Source organism: Hermetia illucens, chromosome 7 (genome assembly GCF_905115235.1).
Source record: "Hermetia illucens chromosome 7, iHerIll2.2.curated.20191125, whole genome shotgun sequence".
In the NCBI taxonomy this organism is placed as follows: Eukaryota; Metazoa; Arthropoda; class Insecta; order Diptera; family Stratiomyidae; genus Hermetia; species Hermetia illucens.
The window spans coordinates 4,318,927-4,333,776 of NC_051855.1; the positions used below are offsets into that span (position 1 = coordinate 4,318,927).

The 14,850-nt window shown below is 35.4% G+C and overlaps 1 protein-coding gene across 3 annotated transcripts in view; it reads left to right on the plus strand.

Annotated features, from left to right (window-relative positions):
* The window catches only part of LOC119661038 (plexin-A2), a 177,471-nt gene extending 172,436 nt beyond the window's left edge, over positions 1–5,035 (plus strand). For 2 of the 3 annotated variants that reach the window (XM_038070210.1, XM_038070211.1), the window contains one exon: positions 2,486–2,653. In XM_038070210.1, coding sequence (XP_037926138.1) covers positions 2,486–2,653 — 168 coding nt within the window. Of the gene's footprint in view, positions 1–2,485 lie in introns of all 3 variants that reach the window. The other variant, XM_038070212.1, reaches the window with a different exon arrangement.
* Positions 5,036–14,850: the final 9,815 nt, after the last annotated feature.

Below are 14,850 nucleotides of genomic sequence, written 5' to 3' on the forward strand. Positions count from 1 at the left end.
TCGTTTCCCATCGACTTGCTCAGAGCAATTTCAACTAGTAACGTCTCATCAGTGTGAAGTACATCTGTATACCATCGAAGACATCTCTCTCGGTATTTTTCCACGATCGATGCAACCTCATGGTGATGGCGGATGTCAACATCTTTTTTTCCATTAGAGCCAGGCGCCGTTAATTATCTTTGATAGTCGGCTTACACCTAGAACGACAGATTGGCTTTCCGGTAGAGGTCGCGAATTCATAAAACTGGTCTTATCTGCATAGAAAAATTCAAAATAAAATCTCTGTTATCATCTCCAATGGCCCATGATGGAGCCAAAGGAGGTCATGTGGTAACATGTTTCTTCTGTACATCGGCTGGAGCAATGTTGTCATGCCACCAACATTTCAGACACTACTTTCTCGCACATTTTCCTGTTTTGAAAATTTTGTGTCATGGATGTACCATGACATCCTGGAACTGCCAGTGCCAATCGTAAATTCGGGCTTTAGATATTGCATTTTCAACATAAACTTCTCTATTCATATCCGTCTTGCCAGTACGGCTGCATATTGGCAAATTGATATAAAATTTGGTCGCTGTCGCTGCTGGATTAACTAATGCAATTTGAATCTTGATGTGTCACGAGAATACATTTCATGGAAAATACGATTGGGAATATTCCAAAATTATTAAGCAACTATTAGATTGTTGCAAATGAAATGGCCCCTTTGGTACTAAAATTTGAAACGACTGTAAAGCTTACAACAATTTATTTATTTAATCAAAATAGGTGCCAGTCGATTCAAAACACTTCTCCCAGCGAGATTCAAGAGCATGTATGTCAGTTTCGTAGAAGTCCAACCGTTGGTTGTTGATAAATTCGTCGAAGGCAATTTTGACAGCCTCTTCGTTCCTAAATTGTTTTTCCGCCAAAAAATGATCCAAATGCTTAAAAATGTGGTAGTCGGTTGGCAAAATGAGGGAATATGATGGATGAGGTGGAGCGTCATACTGCAATTCGTTCAACTTTTGAACCGTTGTTCTGGATACATGAGGTCGTGCATTGTCGTGAAGGAGTATCACATCATCTCTGTTGAACAATCTTGAGCGTTGAATAATCAATTTTTGGTGCTTTTCCTCGAGTTTGGCACAGTATTTCTGTGCATTTATCGTTTCTACAGCTGCCAAAAAAGAATAGTGGATAACTTCAGCTGTAGACCATCAAACAGTCACTATTATTTTCTTCGGATGGATGCTCGGTTTCGGCATATGCTTCGGTGGCTCATTAGCATCTAGCCATTTTGCTGATCGCCGACGATTGTCGTATAATATCCAGTTTTCATCACATGGCACTATTCTGTGCAAAAAGGGGTCGCTTCTGTTGCGGGTGAGTAAAGAACTGCAAATTTCCATTCGAAGCGCCATGTTTTGCTCTGTAAGGGCATGCGGAACCCATTTGTCGAGCTTTTTCACCTTTCCAAGTCGTTGCAAGTGCCGGGAAACTGTCGAATAGTGTACGCCCAGTTTCTCTGCAATGTCTCTCACAGACTGACGTGTGTCGGATTCGACTAGCAAACGCGGCTCGTCGTTAGCACTCAATGGTCCTGGATGTCCACGTGACTCAATTTGAAGGTTTACGTCGCCTGACCAGAATTTTCCGACCCACCGCCGTGTGGTTCGTTCGGTTACCGTATCAGCTCCAAATGCGCTGTTAATGTTCTTGGTCGCCTCCGCTGCTTTATGACCGAGTTTGAACTCACACAGAAAAAGTATACGTTCTTGACTCTTCCATCCTTTTTTCCTTTCTATTCACTGTTATCGCAACGATGGTCAAAACTGAAATGACTTCTTGATTAAATGTAGGAGTATTTATACTTCATTATCCGACATCAACAGCGCCAACTGGTGGTTTGATACAGCAAAATCGCAACTAACTTTACTTGATTGCCAAATCGGCCATTTCATGTGCAACGACCTAATAACAAAAACTGTTTCGCTCGAAACGTCTCACCACAGGGTCAAAGCTCTTACTGTATAAGACTATGATCTTGCCAGCCCTTATGTATTCCTCGGAGACTTGGGTTCTTAGCAAGAAGAATTGCGAACTCTTGGCCGCGTTCGAGAGAAGAATTCGCCGAAGAGTTAGCCTACATAACGACGAAATCTATGAGCGATACCACGACCGTCTGGTTGTGGATGGGGCGGGTCACTTAATCCGTATAGATGAAGATGATCCCGCCCGGAAAGGCTAAGGGCAATATTTATGGTAAAAAAAGAAAACGAAGTAGACCCTGTCTGAGATGGAGCGATGGCGTAGGTCAGGACGCCAGACAGCAAGAGGGTCATCCCGCTCCTATTGAAATCGTTTTGTAGATAAGGATATTCCTTTGGAGTTGCATGGATTGTCTGCCAGGAAAGTGCTATCTTGCTTCTCCCAGAGGAGAATCTCATTTGAAATATTGTTTTATGTATTACTTTAAACAAGTTTTTTTCTTATTTTCCAGTTGCATACAACCGAATTTAATACGAATTGTGCCCTCCACGAATTATATACATACGCCGTAAAATACAACGAGCAATTGACCGTCACATTAGAAGAAGATGAATTCTCACAGAAGCAGAGGCTTGCATTTAAATTAGAACAGGTTCATAATATAATGTCACCTGAATGAAAAGATATAGTTTAAAGTGAAACATTAAAATGAAGGATTCAATATATGAATATATAATAAAGAAAAAATAAAAAATGGGATAATATATATATATATATGTCGCCCGCATAGATATTCAAAAGCAGACCTCAACGGACAAAAGTGCATGCTCTTATCTCTTAACTCATTCATGTTCCACGTGCATTGTGTATTTATTTCGATAACCCTGTTAAATTCAAATTAACTTCTAAAATAGAAATTGCCGAAATCTTGAAAACAAGGTACGTTTTGAAAAGAAAGGGGGAATTCTGAAGGTAAATCTGAAGCAAAATAAAAGACTTACTCAAACATTCAATGAGTATTTTCGATTTTCGAATATACTAATAAAAAAACCATCAACATTTTGTTGAAAAGTTAACGATTCTATGAAAGGAAGAAATAAACATCAATGAAAGCCAATAAATATTATGGTAAGAATAAAGAACTGAGAAAAAAAGAAATTAATTTTTCAAGCAAAAAATATGAAAGTAAAACGAGTAACATGCAATGAAACTCATCAAAAACCAAACAAATTTCTACTCATTCTCTGCATGTTATTATTTAAAAGTAAAAGAGAAAAACAAGCATAAAAGAGATAAGCGACGAATAATGATATAAAATTATTGTAGCAAAAAAGATTACAAAATGCAAAAAAGATAAATAATTTATGTATTTTTCTATAATATTTTTTAAAGGAGAGACGAAAGATATCCTATGGAAAATGCTTGATCGACGTTGTACTGTAATGAGTAGAGAGTAAAATAAAGGAAAAATTTAGAAGATGATTTATTTTGGACGAAGTTTTAACCTCTGTTTTTCGAATTTTATTTTCAAATTTTTTTTTTTCTCAATTCGTTTCCTATTAACACGGTGAAATGTTAAATCTTAGTTTCATAAAATTGTTCCTTGGAAAGATCGAGAAATATTTTTATCAAGTTTTATTTAAATGTTTTTTTTTCTAAAAAATAAAATGTATAATGTCTCACACAAAAGAACAGGAAAAACAGTATGAAATGAATATTGAACAAATGAAAAATATTGACGAACATCTATGCTAGGTTGAACATCTTGGCATAAATGGCAATTCTTAGTTATTAGTCCCTGTAAATAGCTACTAGTTTATGAAGTAATTGTTCTATTCCTTTCTATCAAAGAGCAACATGTGTCTTTCTTACTTTCACTTGGTTGTGACTGCGTGCGTGTATGTCCTTTAGGGGCTTGAAATCTTGATAAAAATTATAGAAGCTACTTATAATTTTCTACCGTTTTCATCCCTTGTAAGATAGCAAATGTGACTATGTCTAGTATTAGAGAAAAAAGAAAAAAATCAACGCCTTTTTTTATTAATATATAATTATTTAAATTTTCTATATAATTTTTACAGGATTTTTATAAGAATTTTATATTGAAATAATTTGAATATTTTTCCCTGGTTGCCCGGTTTGTGTATAATATGTATTTGTGGATAAAATGCACCGGTGTATGCATTCTTCGTGTATTTGAAGATTATCTTACAATTCTATTATTAGATTGTAAAAAGTACGCTCGCACTCCTTTATCTGCTAATACAAAAGAGGAAGATCTTGTACAAAACGATAAATTTAAACCAAGGTAAACAATCAATAATGATATTATTTGCGATTGAAAATACTAAATCGATGGCATATACTCTTGTCTATACCGCATTTTATTTATTAAATGATATATATGTGTGCAAAACCATATTGAAAGCAAATGAAAGAGAATTAATTGCTTCAGGATTATTGAAAATAGAAAATATTTTTATACAAATCACATAAGGATTACCAATATTTCGGGTTCATCAGATTCCTTTCTTTTTAAAAATGCCGCCGAAAACCATGCTCCCCTAATATACTCTAGTGACATAATAAAGCAAGTGGTTTTACAATGCAACGAATCAACCAAGTTTACATTCTTATTTAATAACTTCTGTTGTTATATTCTTTTTTTAATAATTCTGGTATTTGTTTTATACTAATGGAGAGTCTTGTGGTTTTCTGGTAACAAACTTGATGTTCGGCAGAAAATAAAGTAGCCAATAAACAAAATTCCGACGCTGCTTCACAGAATAATCAACAAATAAAAGCCAATGACAACAGAAAATGAAAACACAATACAAAATTAACACGAGTTTTCAGTAAAAATGTATAATATGCAATGTCTTATTCTCAACTTCTGTGTAGTCCCTTTTTGTTTATTTTATGATATATTTTTTCTTTTTTATTAGTTACATTTTGCTTTATTTTGATTGTGTTTTTCTATGCCTCTCTCGACTGATGTAATATACTTTTTTATACCATTAAAAATGTATGGAAATTCACATAAATATATGTATTTCGTGAAGCACATATGTATTGATCGATAAGTACATATATAAATATCCAAATTTATATATATAATTATATAAATATTTCCACCAGGTAAGACTAAAAAGTTAAAAACAAACAAAAATAGGTATTTTTTTTAGTTAAATAAAGAAAGAAGAAGTGATATTATAATTTGTCATTTTTTTCTTGTTTTCGTGTCCATATAATTTGTCCTTTTAGTTTTTGAATTACGAATTTGTTAAACAAATATAAATAAAGTTTGCGAACGTCGATGAAACTTGGACGTCCACTGTACATCAGCTGCTTAATTTGTAACATTCGCATGCTAACGAACCACCATATATATACCTTCTGTTCTGGAATATGGGGCGTCCTCTTACTTTTATTTTCTCTCCTTTTTAGTTCTCAATAATCATAACACTTGATTCTGTACAGGCTATGAGTTTGAAGCAGTGAGAGATGATCGCGGTAATTCTAAGTATAGACTGACGTTGAATCATTTGAACTATCCTCTCATGATATGTTCATCTTCATTTGGAAAGGGTGTCGGCTTTTTGATTCTAAACAGTCTGAACATATTTGAATCTAATTAAAAAAGACTGCCCGTGATGTATGTCCTCTTAGGCCTTCGTTATCCCAAGGGCTCAGTATTTATATGAACTACTTCTCTAAGTTGACGCCCATTAAGTGGTTCTTCCCTTGAATGATCCCCGCGGGTGTTTCGAGAATCAGCTGTTCAGTAGGAATGCTACAACTCCACACTTAGGGTATAATGTCCCTCTCTTTCTCCACTTTTTCCTTGGTTGCCCATGTGCTACGACTAACTACGCTTTTCCATTGAATGTTTTCACTGACTTCTTGATAACTTTTGTTCTATTCGTAGACCCTTGTTCAGTATATCGTCTCTCATTATCATCGATAGGGTAACATGCAATGCTAAACATTCTAATTTTGCGCCGAATTTTCCCACAAGTACGCAACCTCGATATTGATAATTAATTTCTTTGCTATCATACATAGGCTACAGAATCATAAACGCTACTATGGGGATCAAAAATTTTGCTTGAAGACATTAAGAGCGCTAGGAACTGACGGACTGGCAAAATCATTGTCCTATAAAGCAGGAACTCCGACCTTACGAGAAAATATTTCAGCTAACATTTATATTCAAATAAATCTAATTTTCTGATCTTCCTATGAGGATAAAAACGATGTAACTTCCATATGAAGAGTATGGAATTAGGAAGTCAAAACACCCAATGTTCAGTCCAAAAAACAACCTAAATCTTACAGATTAACCCCGTTCGTCCAAATACCCGAGGTGCCAATAATCTAAGAGTCCAGACCAACAAGTTCTTATAATTGAAAGCTTTTCTAACTAAGTAAACATTTCCACTCTTAATAGTTTAATAAGGAGATAATTTGATTGAGTGTCACCTTTTTCCTCGAAATAGTTGAAGGATATCACCACTAACTTGCATACAAACAATAGTAGCCTCTTTCTAAAACAAGAAGGATAACGATGCCTTTGTCAATTTTACCGTGATGATATGCTAGCGCCAAAGATTATTTTGCCAGCAACAGGATGCCATCCTAGTCGCGCAGATAATTGTGGCAGCAGCCCAACCAGTGGAAAGTCAATTTTAGTAGGTAGACGACGATTCCCTTCTCTGTGTGACGAGGCAGTTGCAGGAAGATAGTTTCATCAGGATAATGCCCTTGTTTAAATGGCAATTTCATCGATTGGAAGATAACACCATTACCTAGCGGGCAATTTTTAGTCGGCTGTAGGAGGTTTCACAAATATACGGTCCCGTTCATTTTTTGTCGCAACCTAAAACAAGCCGAACTGAATGAAACCTTTTGGCTTGGTTCACACATGTACGGTTTCATTCGGTTCAGTTCATTTTAGGTTTAGTTTAGGTCGCTTCTGAGAAGTATGAAAGGGTATTTCGGCTTCAATTCGGTGTCTATTTCGCACTCAATTGAAAACGTCTAGAACCGAATGCACCAACAGTATCGAATAGACAGCAAATTGAAGCTGAAACACTGTTTCACACTTATCGGCAGCGACCGAAACTGAACTGCACGGAACCGTATACTTGCGAAACGAGCCTTAGGAAGAAGAAAGAAAAAGAAGCTTTCGTAATGTTTCTCTCAAGAGACAACTTCTCTTGCAATTTGCAATAATCTGCTCACGTGAAAACTTCGTTCGTAAGGAACTAATGTCACCATAACCCAAATATTTCATCTCTCCATCTGTAACACCATCAACAACGATATCGTGTTTAATGTTCCATTAGATACATATTTCCTTAAACTTTTGTGCTAAATCAAATATCGGACCAAAAATATCGTAAGCAAAACATCGATGTAAAAAAAATAATGATATATTAGAAGAAACAGCGATATCGATGTCGCAGCACTACAGATGGGTGGAATGTACGACGATTTGTTTTGTTGGTTGTTTGTTTTGTATTATTTCATCATCATCATCATCAACGGCGCAACAACCGGTATCCGGTCTAGGCCTGCCTTAATAAGGAACTCTAGACATCCCGGTTTTGCGCCGAGGTCCACCAATTCGATATCCCCAAAAGCTGTTTGGCATCCTGACCTACGCCATCGCTCCATCTTAGGCCTGCCTCCTCTTCTTTTTCTATCATAGATATTGCCCTTATAGATTTTCCGGGCTGGATCATCCTCATCCATACGGATTAAGTGACCCGCCCATTTTTTTTATCCACAGCCTGGCGGTCACCGTATTGCTCATAGATTTCGTCGTTATGTAGGCTACGGAATCGTCCATTCTCATTCTTTTCTCGAACGCGGCCAAGAGTTCGCAATTCTTCTTGCTAAGAACCCAAGTCTCCGAGGAATACATTAGGACTGGCAAGATCATTGTATTATTTGACGGTGACAATTGGTCATAAATGGAGCTACCAACAGCACCATAAATGGTGTGAATGTTTGATGCGTGGGGAAGTAGTGTACCCACGTAGAAAGTGTTCAATAGATTCCGCATCTTCGTTGCAGGATGGGCACTGAGAAAATTTTCGTGTGCCTAGCAGCATTTAGACTCTACTACTTAAGGGTAGTGTATTCATAGTTTTTGATAGCAGGGTTAGAGAATGGTGGTATGGACGAAAGGTATCAAATGAAAGCTAATTTCTGACAATTAATATAAAAAGGGGGATTGCAGGGACTGTAAACTGGTTATTTCTTTCCTTGACCCATTCTCAAAACCTACTCAAACGAAAAATCTTAAAAGGATCACGAAACTGCCACTATACAGTACCTAGGTTTCAAAATACCTCTATACTGTAAAACTTGGTTGAAATCGAACTATTACTAATAAAATTATAGGTCAAAATGGTCGCTTCAGTGCAAACGAACGTTTACTGAAATATTTTTATATATGCACAACATCTTCCATACCTAAAGCGTTAAGCTTCTGGTTTCCCGAGTTATTTTTTATTTTCGTTTAGAGGGAGTTCTGATTCCGATCTCCACTTGACGGCGGACTGAACCATTTGAGAAAAACTTTTTACTATTTTTTTGGACTAACAACACCCTTTTTACACTGTATTTATTATTATTTCATTTGTTCTGGATGGCTTATTGGTTAGAGCGCTAGGCTGCCACTCCTTATTGGTGGTTGAGGGATTTGTATTGCGACTGGATATCAGATACCAGTCGACTCAACCGTGATTGAGAACCTGAATCAAATTCGGATAATAATGACGCAATGCTGACCACAATGCCCTCCAGTGTGGCGTTGCGATCTTGAATAAAGTGCTCTAACACGCTTTAAGGCTTATATCCAATTGCAATGTTGCAGCAACGATTAAATGCAAATGTGAAAATTGTTACTTTAAATCCTCAAATTTCCGCCAAAAAAAGGGACTTCACTTATTTTTAAGGTTTTGTGCAAGGCAAAATCTTATTAAAATCGGTTCATTGTCTGTCAGCTTGTCTGTCACATACACTCTTTCCAGAAACGGCTATACCGATCGGCACGAAATCCCACGCATTTAGTAGTAGCATTGTTCTACGGTGAGTTTAAGTGGAGGGAGAGGCTGTAATGTGTAATTTTTCACTGAATACAGCCAAATCTGGTATCAAATGAAAGGTCTCGATTAGTATTATCCGAAGCCGAAGACTTGATATCGGTCTTCTTTGGGGTGAGTGGGGGAACTAGAAAGTGATTATTTCTTTCACGGATCCATTCTAATAAACTACCCAATTTTTCCGGTTCTGAAAACATCCTGTACGGTGTTTAGCCCTTAAAAATACTCATACCTATATCTACTCATAAAATGTTAATAATAATATATTACTGTGTTTTTGCGAAATTAATTGGAGATTACCCTAAGGTTATCCTAGAATTACAAAAACCAATAATCATCATCATCATCAACGGCGCAACAACCGGTATCCGGTCTAGGCCTGCCTTAATAAGGAACTCCAGACATTCCGGCTTTGCGCCGAGGCCCACCAATTCGATATCCCCAAAAGCTGTTTGGCGTCCTGGCCTACGCCATCGCTCCATCTTAGGCAGGGTCTGCCTCGTCTTCTTTTTTAAGGTTTTGTTTGTAAAACAAAACGTTATTAAAATCGATTCAATGTCTGTCTGTCTGTCTATTCATCTGTCTGTCTGTCTCTCACAAGCACTTTTCTCAGAAATGGTGACACCGATTGACACGAAATTTGGTGAGGAAGTGGGAACTGTGGACCCCCAGACATGCAGTGAGTGATATCCTTCTAGGTTGAATTTAGGAGGAGGTCCCCATACGTGAAATGGGGGTGTAACATTTTTTTTCACCAAATGTAGTAGTATCAAATGAAAGGTCTCGATTAGTACTTTTCGAAGCCGGTCTTAGTTTCGAGATTTGTTAAAAAGGCGAGGAGTGGGAAGGATGGAAAATTATGATGTCTTTAACGGACCCATTCTCAGAAACTACCCAACCAAAAAATCTGAAAAAAATCACGAAGCTGCCTCTGTATGGTGCCCAGGCCTCAAAATACTCTCCATATCGATATCTATTCAAATTAAGTTAATAATACTATATTACCATATTTTTGGGGAAATTGAGTAAAACCCCCCTTAAGTTTATCCCAGAGTTATAAAAGTTGGCAGTAGTATAAAATATAAAATGGAGCATATTATCGCTCAGTTTGATCAAAATCATACTATTCCTAACAAAGTTGCAGTAGCTCAAAAGTGACTCTCCCCCGTAAATTTACTGCAACTAAATATCAATATCACATTGAAGTGGGTAGTCAGACATGCTAAATGCAAATACATAACGGCCTACATACAAATGGAATAGTTCTACACTTAAATATACTCACAGAAGAAGCAAACAAAACCTTTCATACCTGAAGCGCCCAGCTTCCGGTTTCCCGACTTGTTTACCATAGATATTGCCCTTATAGACTTTCCGGGCTGGATCATCCCCATCCATACGGATTAAGTGATCCGCCCACCGTAACCTATTGAGCCGGATTTCATCTACAACCGGACGGTCATGGTATTGCTCATAGATTTCGTCCTTATGTTGGCTACGGAATCGTCCATCCTCATGTAGGGGGCCAAAAATTCTTCGGAGGATTCTTCTCTCGAACGTGGCCAAGAGTTCGCAATTCTTCTTTCTAAGAACCCAAGTTTCCGAGGAATACATGAGGACTGGCAAGATCATTGGCTTGTACAGTAAGAGCTTTGGCCCTATGGTGAGACGTTTCGAGCGGAACCCATAATAATAATAATATATAGTATTATAATAACCAACAATCTAATTGGATTAGGGCCTTGACGTGTGTTAGAGCATTTCATTCAAGACCGTAACGGTAGACTATAGGATGAAAGCACCCTATAGGAGGGAATGTGATTGCAATCGCTCGAGATTATTAACTCAGGTACTGACGGTATCGAACGTCAAACCACAATACAAATCCCAATGCCGCCAGTGAGATTTGAACCGTGACCTTCAGTAATATGGACCATAATAGAAAACATGATATGATGAAAATTCTATACACTACCAGCTTCGTACCAACGGAATAGTTGTGCACTCAAATATTGTTCCATAAGAAGTACAAAAACCCTTCATATTTGAGCGCCGAGCTTCCGGTTTTTGATTTGTATAAAGATAACTTTGGATGAAAGTTTACTTCCTATTGTTTCCTCATCTTTCGGAATTCATGTTCTATGTTCTGATTATTTTTGGCTGCTTTTGCATATTTATTTCTCCTTCCTCTCTGTACATTGGAACCCTCCTTCGGCATCTCTTAATCAAATCTGGTGACTTATTTTGTTTTAAATTAACATGGACACAAAGAGTTGAAAAAAAAAGAAAAAAAAACAGGAAGAAAAAAACGAAAGACTACAACAATAACAACAAAACAATTAATAATGACTATATTATGGGGAATATAGAATACAAATACAAATGTGTGCATATAAATATAAATAGGAAAAACAGAAAAAAATATCAGTTGCACGAAAAATGATTCAATGCTGTGTAATAATAATAAATACCATCTTGAAATGCATTTGTATATAATAATAATGAAATATTTGAGGAAAGGACAAAATCTACACAAGATGTCAAATAGAATATAAAAGATAACTAGGATAAAGAAAATATTAACAGGAAAACAAAACTCAATTAAGTCAGAAAAATAGAAAAAAAGGTAAAATATAATACAAATAAATAATTTCCTTTGAAATAAACTTAAAAGTAAATTTTGTACATTTTACTGATTAGGTTAGAATGATGAAATGCAAAACAGATAAATTAATAAATTTAATAAAAAATAAGGACGCATTGCGAATCGAGCATGAATAAATCATAGGAGAAGACTATAACCAATGATATAAATAAATAAAACTAAAAGAATTTATGAATAAATATATAGAAACGAATTCAAATCCAGTTCCTTGGCTTAAAAAAAACAATTTAATTTATTTTCCATGCGATTATATTTTTACATGAATATTACTGGATCTATCGCAACTGAGTTGATTGATATTACTAATATATCACTATATAATAATTTTATCTACTTCCCGAATGAATTTTAGTTTTTCCGTAGGCTAATGAGAAGGAATGGTTTGAAATTTTCCCATGCCGGAAGGAAAATTATGAAAACGCGTTATCAGGGTTGTGTCCTTTTTTACATATAGTTATATCTAATCATGTGCGTATTTTTGCTTTCAAAGTGTTATTTATTGCGTTTATTCGTCTTGATGCTAAAATGTCAAATAAAATTGTCGGTGTCTGTGTGTTAAATATTTGTGGTAGGCGGAGAAAAAAGCAAAAAAGAAAAGTAAAGTAAACGAAATAAAGTAGAATATATAAAAAAGTTAAACGAAGTAAAGAAAACTACAAACCGAAAAACAGAAAAAGAAATATAAATAAATTATTTTACAATACGATATACATATATGAAAGTGCATCGAAAGGTTATGGAAAGAAAATAAAATTATTGTGTGTCTAAGCTAATATATCAAAGATATATTCATAATTATATTGGGGGTAATAAAATAGTAAAATCGTCTCGATCAGTACGAATTGTCAATAAACATATATACTTTTTTATTTTGTAACTTTTAAGGGTTAAAAATGAGAAAAGGAAGCCTAAATTGTCCTCTATGGAAAAATTAAACCAACGCCCCAATTGATATGCTGCCTAAGGAAGTATGCATTTCATCATCCAGAATGAAACCTCATATTTTTTCGGAAATTTTTTCAAGGACTTTTATACTTTTGAGGACGTTTTACCTTTTCATTCTACCCAAGAAAATATGATCTTGAGTAAGAAAATAGAGATACACACACTCCGCTGATGAGACTATTAGAATTGTGGTTTGATAAATTGAAGAGAGATAATTAGAGGAAGTAGAAGCATGGAAAAGGAAAAACACAAAGCTAGAATGGCAAACATTTTTTTAACATACATATCTCCCTTAAGTAAATCCTTGTAAAGAAATACCACTTAAATTTACCTAAATGTATAAAATAAAATAAAAATAATTATAAAAACGGAAATCAACTTCTCAAAATGAGTTTGAATACTGCAAATTAATTAAAAACTCAAACATAAATTTGAATAATGCAACTTGAAACGGGGGAAAGTAATAAATTAAGAAAAATAAATAGAACACATTAAGAAACCATACATAAGCTGAAATTGGTAAAAAAAAGCATGCAATTTGTGTAAAGAATATGAAAAGGAATACAAAATAGGGAAATACATGAAAACTACACAATTTTTTACGATAATCTGAAAAAGAAAGCGAGGACAAATGATCAAGAGGGATGGGGGAAGGGGGTCATGAAATTGTTGCAAGGAGTAAAAACCAATTGGATGTAACAAGGAAGGAAACAAACATAAAAGAAACTGAATTAAAGCAGTGAACAAAAAGAAACAAATAAATTAAAAAGAAAAATCGTAACTCGGAAACCCTAACGAACAAATAAAAATCAAACAATTTTTATTTAATTGAAAAGCAAACAGAAAGGAAGACCGGAAATGCAAATTAAACAAACGAAAAGAAAATCCAAAAAAAAAAAACTTCTAAAATATACTCTCTAATCAAATATATATGTATTGTATCTATATGTATATGTGTGTAAATGAAACGAAAGAAAACCAAAAATACTGAAATAATGCCACACTTCCCACTCCCGAACTGCCTATCCTCCTATTCCACTACCAAAATTCACCTACTCAACACCTGCACCCTACCCTCACCATATATGCTAGTAACAAACAAAGAAAAACCTGGAAAAATTAAATTTTTTAAAAAGACAAGTAATTAAGGGATGTCAATTTTTTTCTAATTTGTTTAAGAATCCTTAAACCCTTAAAATAAATGAAACTTCTTATGATGCTAATGCTGCCCTTAATATTCTCAGCTTTAATCCTTTAATCTTATTGTTAAACCAAGCCTTTGCTACTTTATCCCTTACCAAATCCTGCGAAAATTTTAATATTTTTCCCACTAAAAACAACAACCCTCAAATCTCATTCCTTGGCCTGTCCCATTCTGTATCACAGTCTTATATAATAACTGAATGGAAACATTTTGAAGAGAAAAGAAAAAAAAAACAAAAAAAAAAAAAACGAAAACGAAAATAAAGTATTCAAAATAAAAGGAGAAAAATAAAGACAAAAAAAAATCGTTTAATAGAAAAGTTAAAAAATTGGCATTTTTTATTTAGTTTCTTTTCAGTGTGCGGGAATTGTCATCATGAAATTTTTCCAATTTTTTTTTGCAATGGTTGTCAATTCTTATAGCGAAGCCGATTGAGTATCAGCCTTTAGTTCCCATGCCCCATATTATTATGGGAATTACAAAAACCCTTTCATGACGTCAAATTTCTTTGATTTCCCGAGCAAGTGGTTCATAGTTAACTTTCTTCACGTATATTCTTACGTTTTCAAAATCAGTTGCGGCCCTCTCAATTCGAGGCATTCACATTCGTCACTTACTTGCAAATTGAAATTGGGCAGACACACAGTGCGATCCTCAGTGAGTTTTTAGTTTAGTTTAGTTAACTGGGGAAGCCGCAGCTCCGAGCACTCAGGCCATTATTAGGCCCATTGTACTATCCCCGTAAGTTGCCTATTCAATGGCTTCTCGCCTACGGCGTTCGCAGGCAGAGGCAGAGGCACAGAGTGTGCAGATTCTTCATTGAAGGAAACCTTGCCAAGGTGTCTTCGTCTGAGATCTGAGGATGCCGGGCAGCTGCATAAAAAGTCCTCACATTGGCTGCACACAGCCGAAACCACTACCCCAATCTTTTCCATATGGTAGTTTAC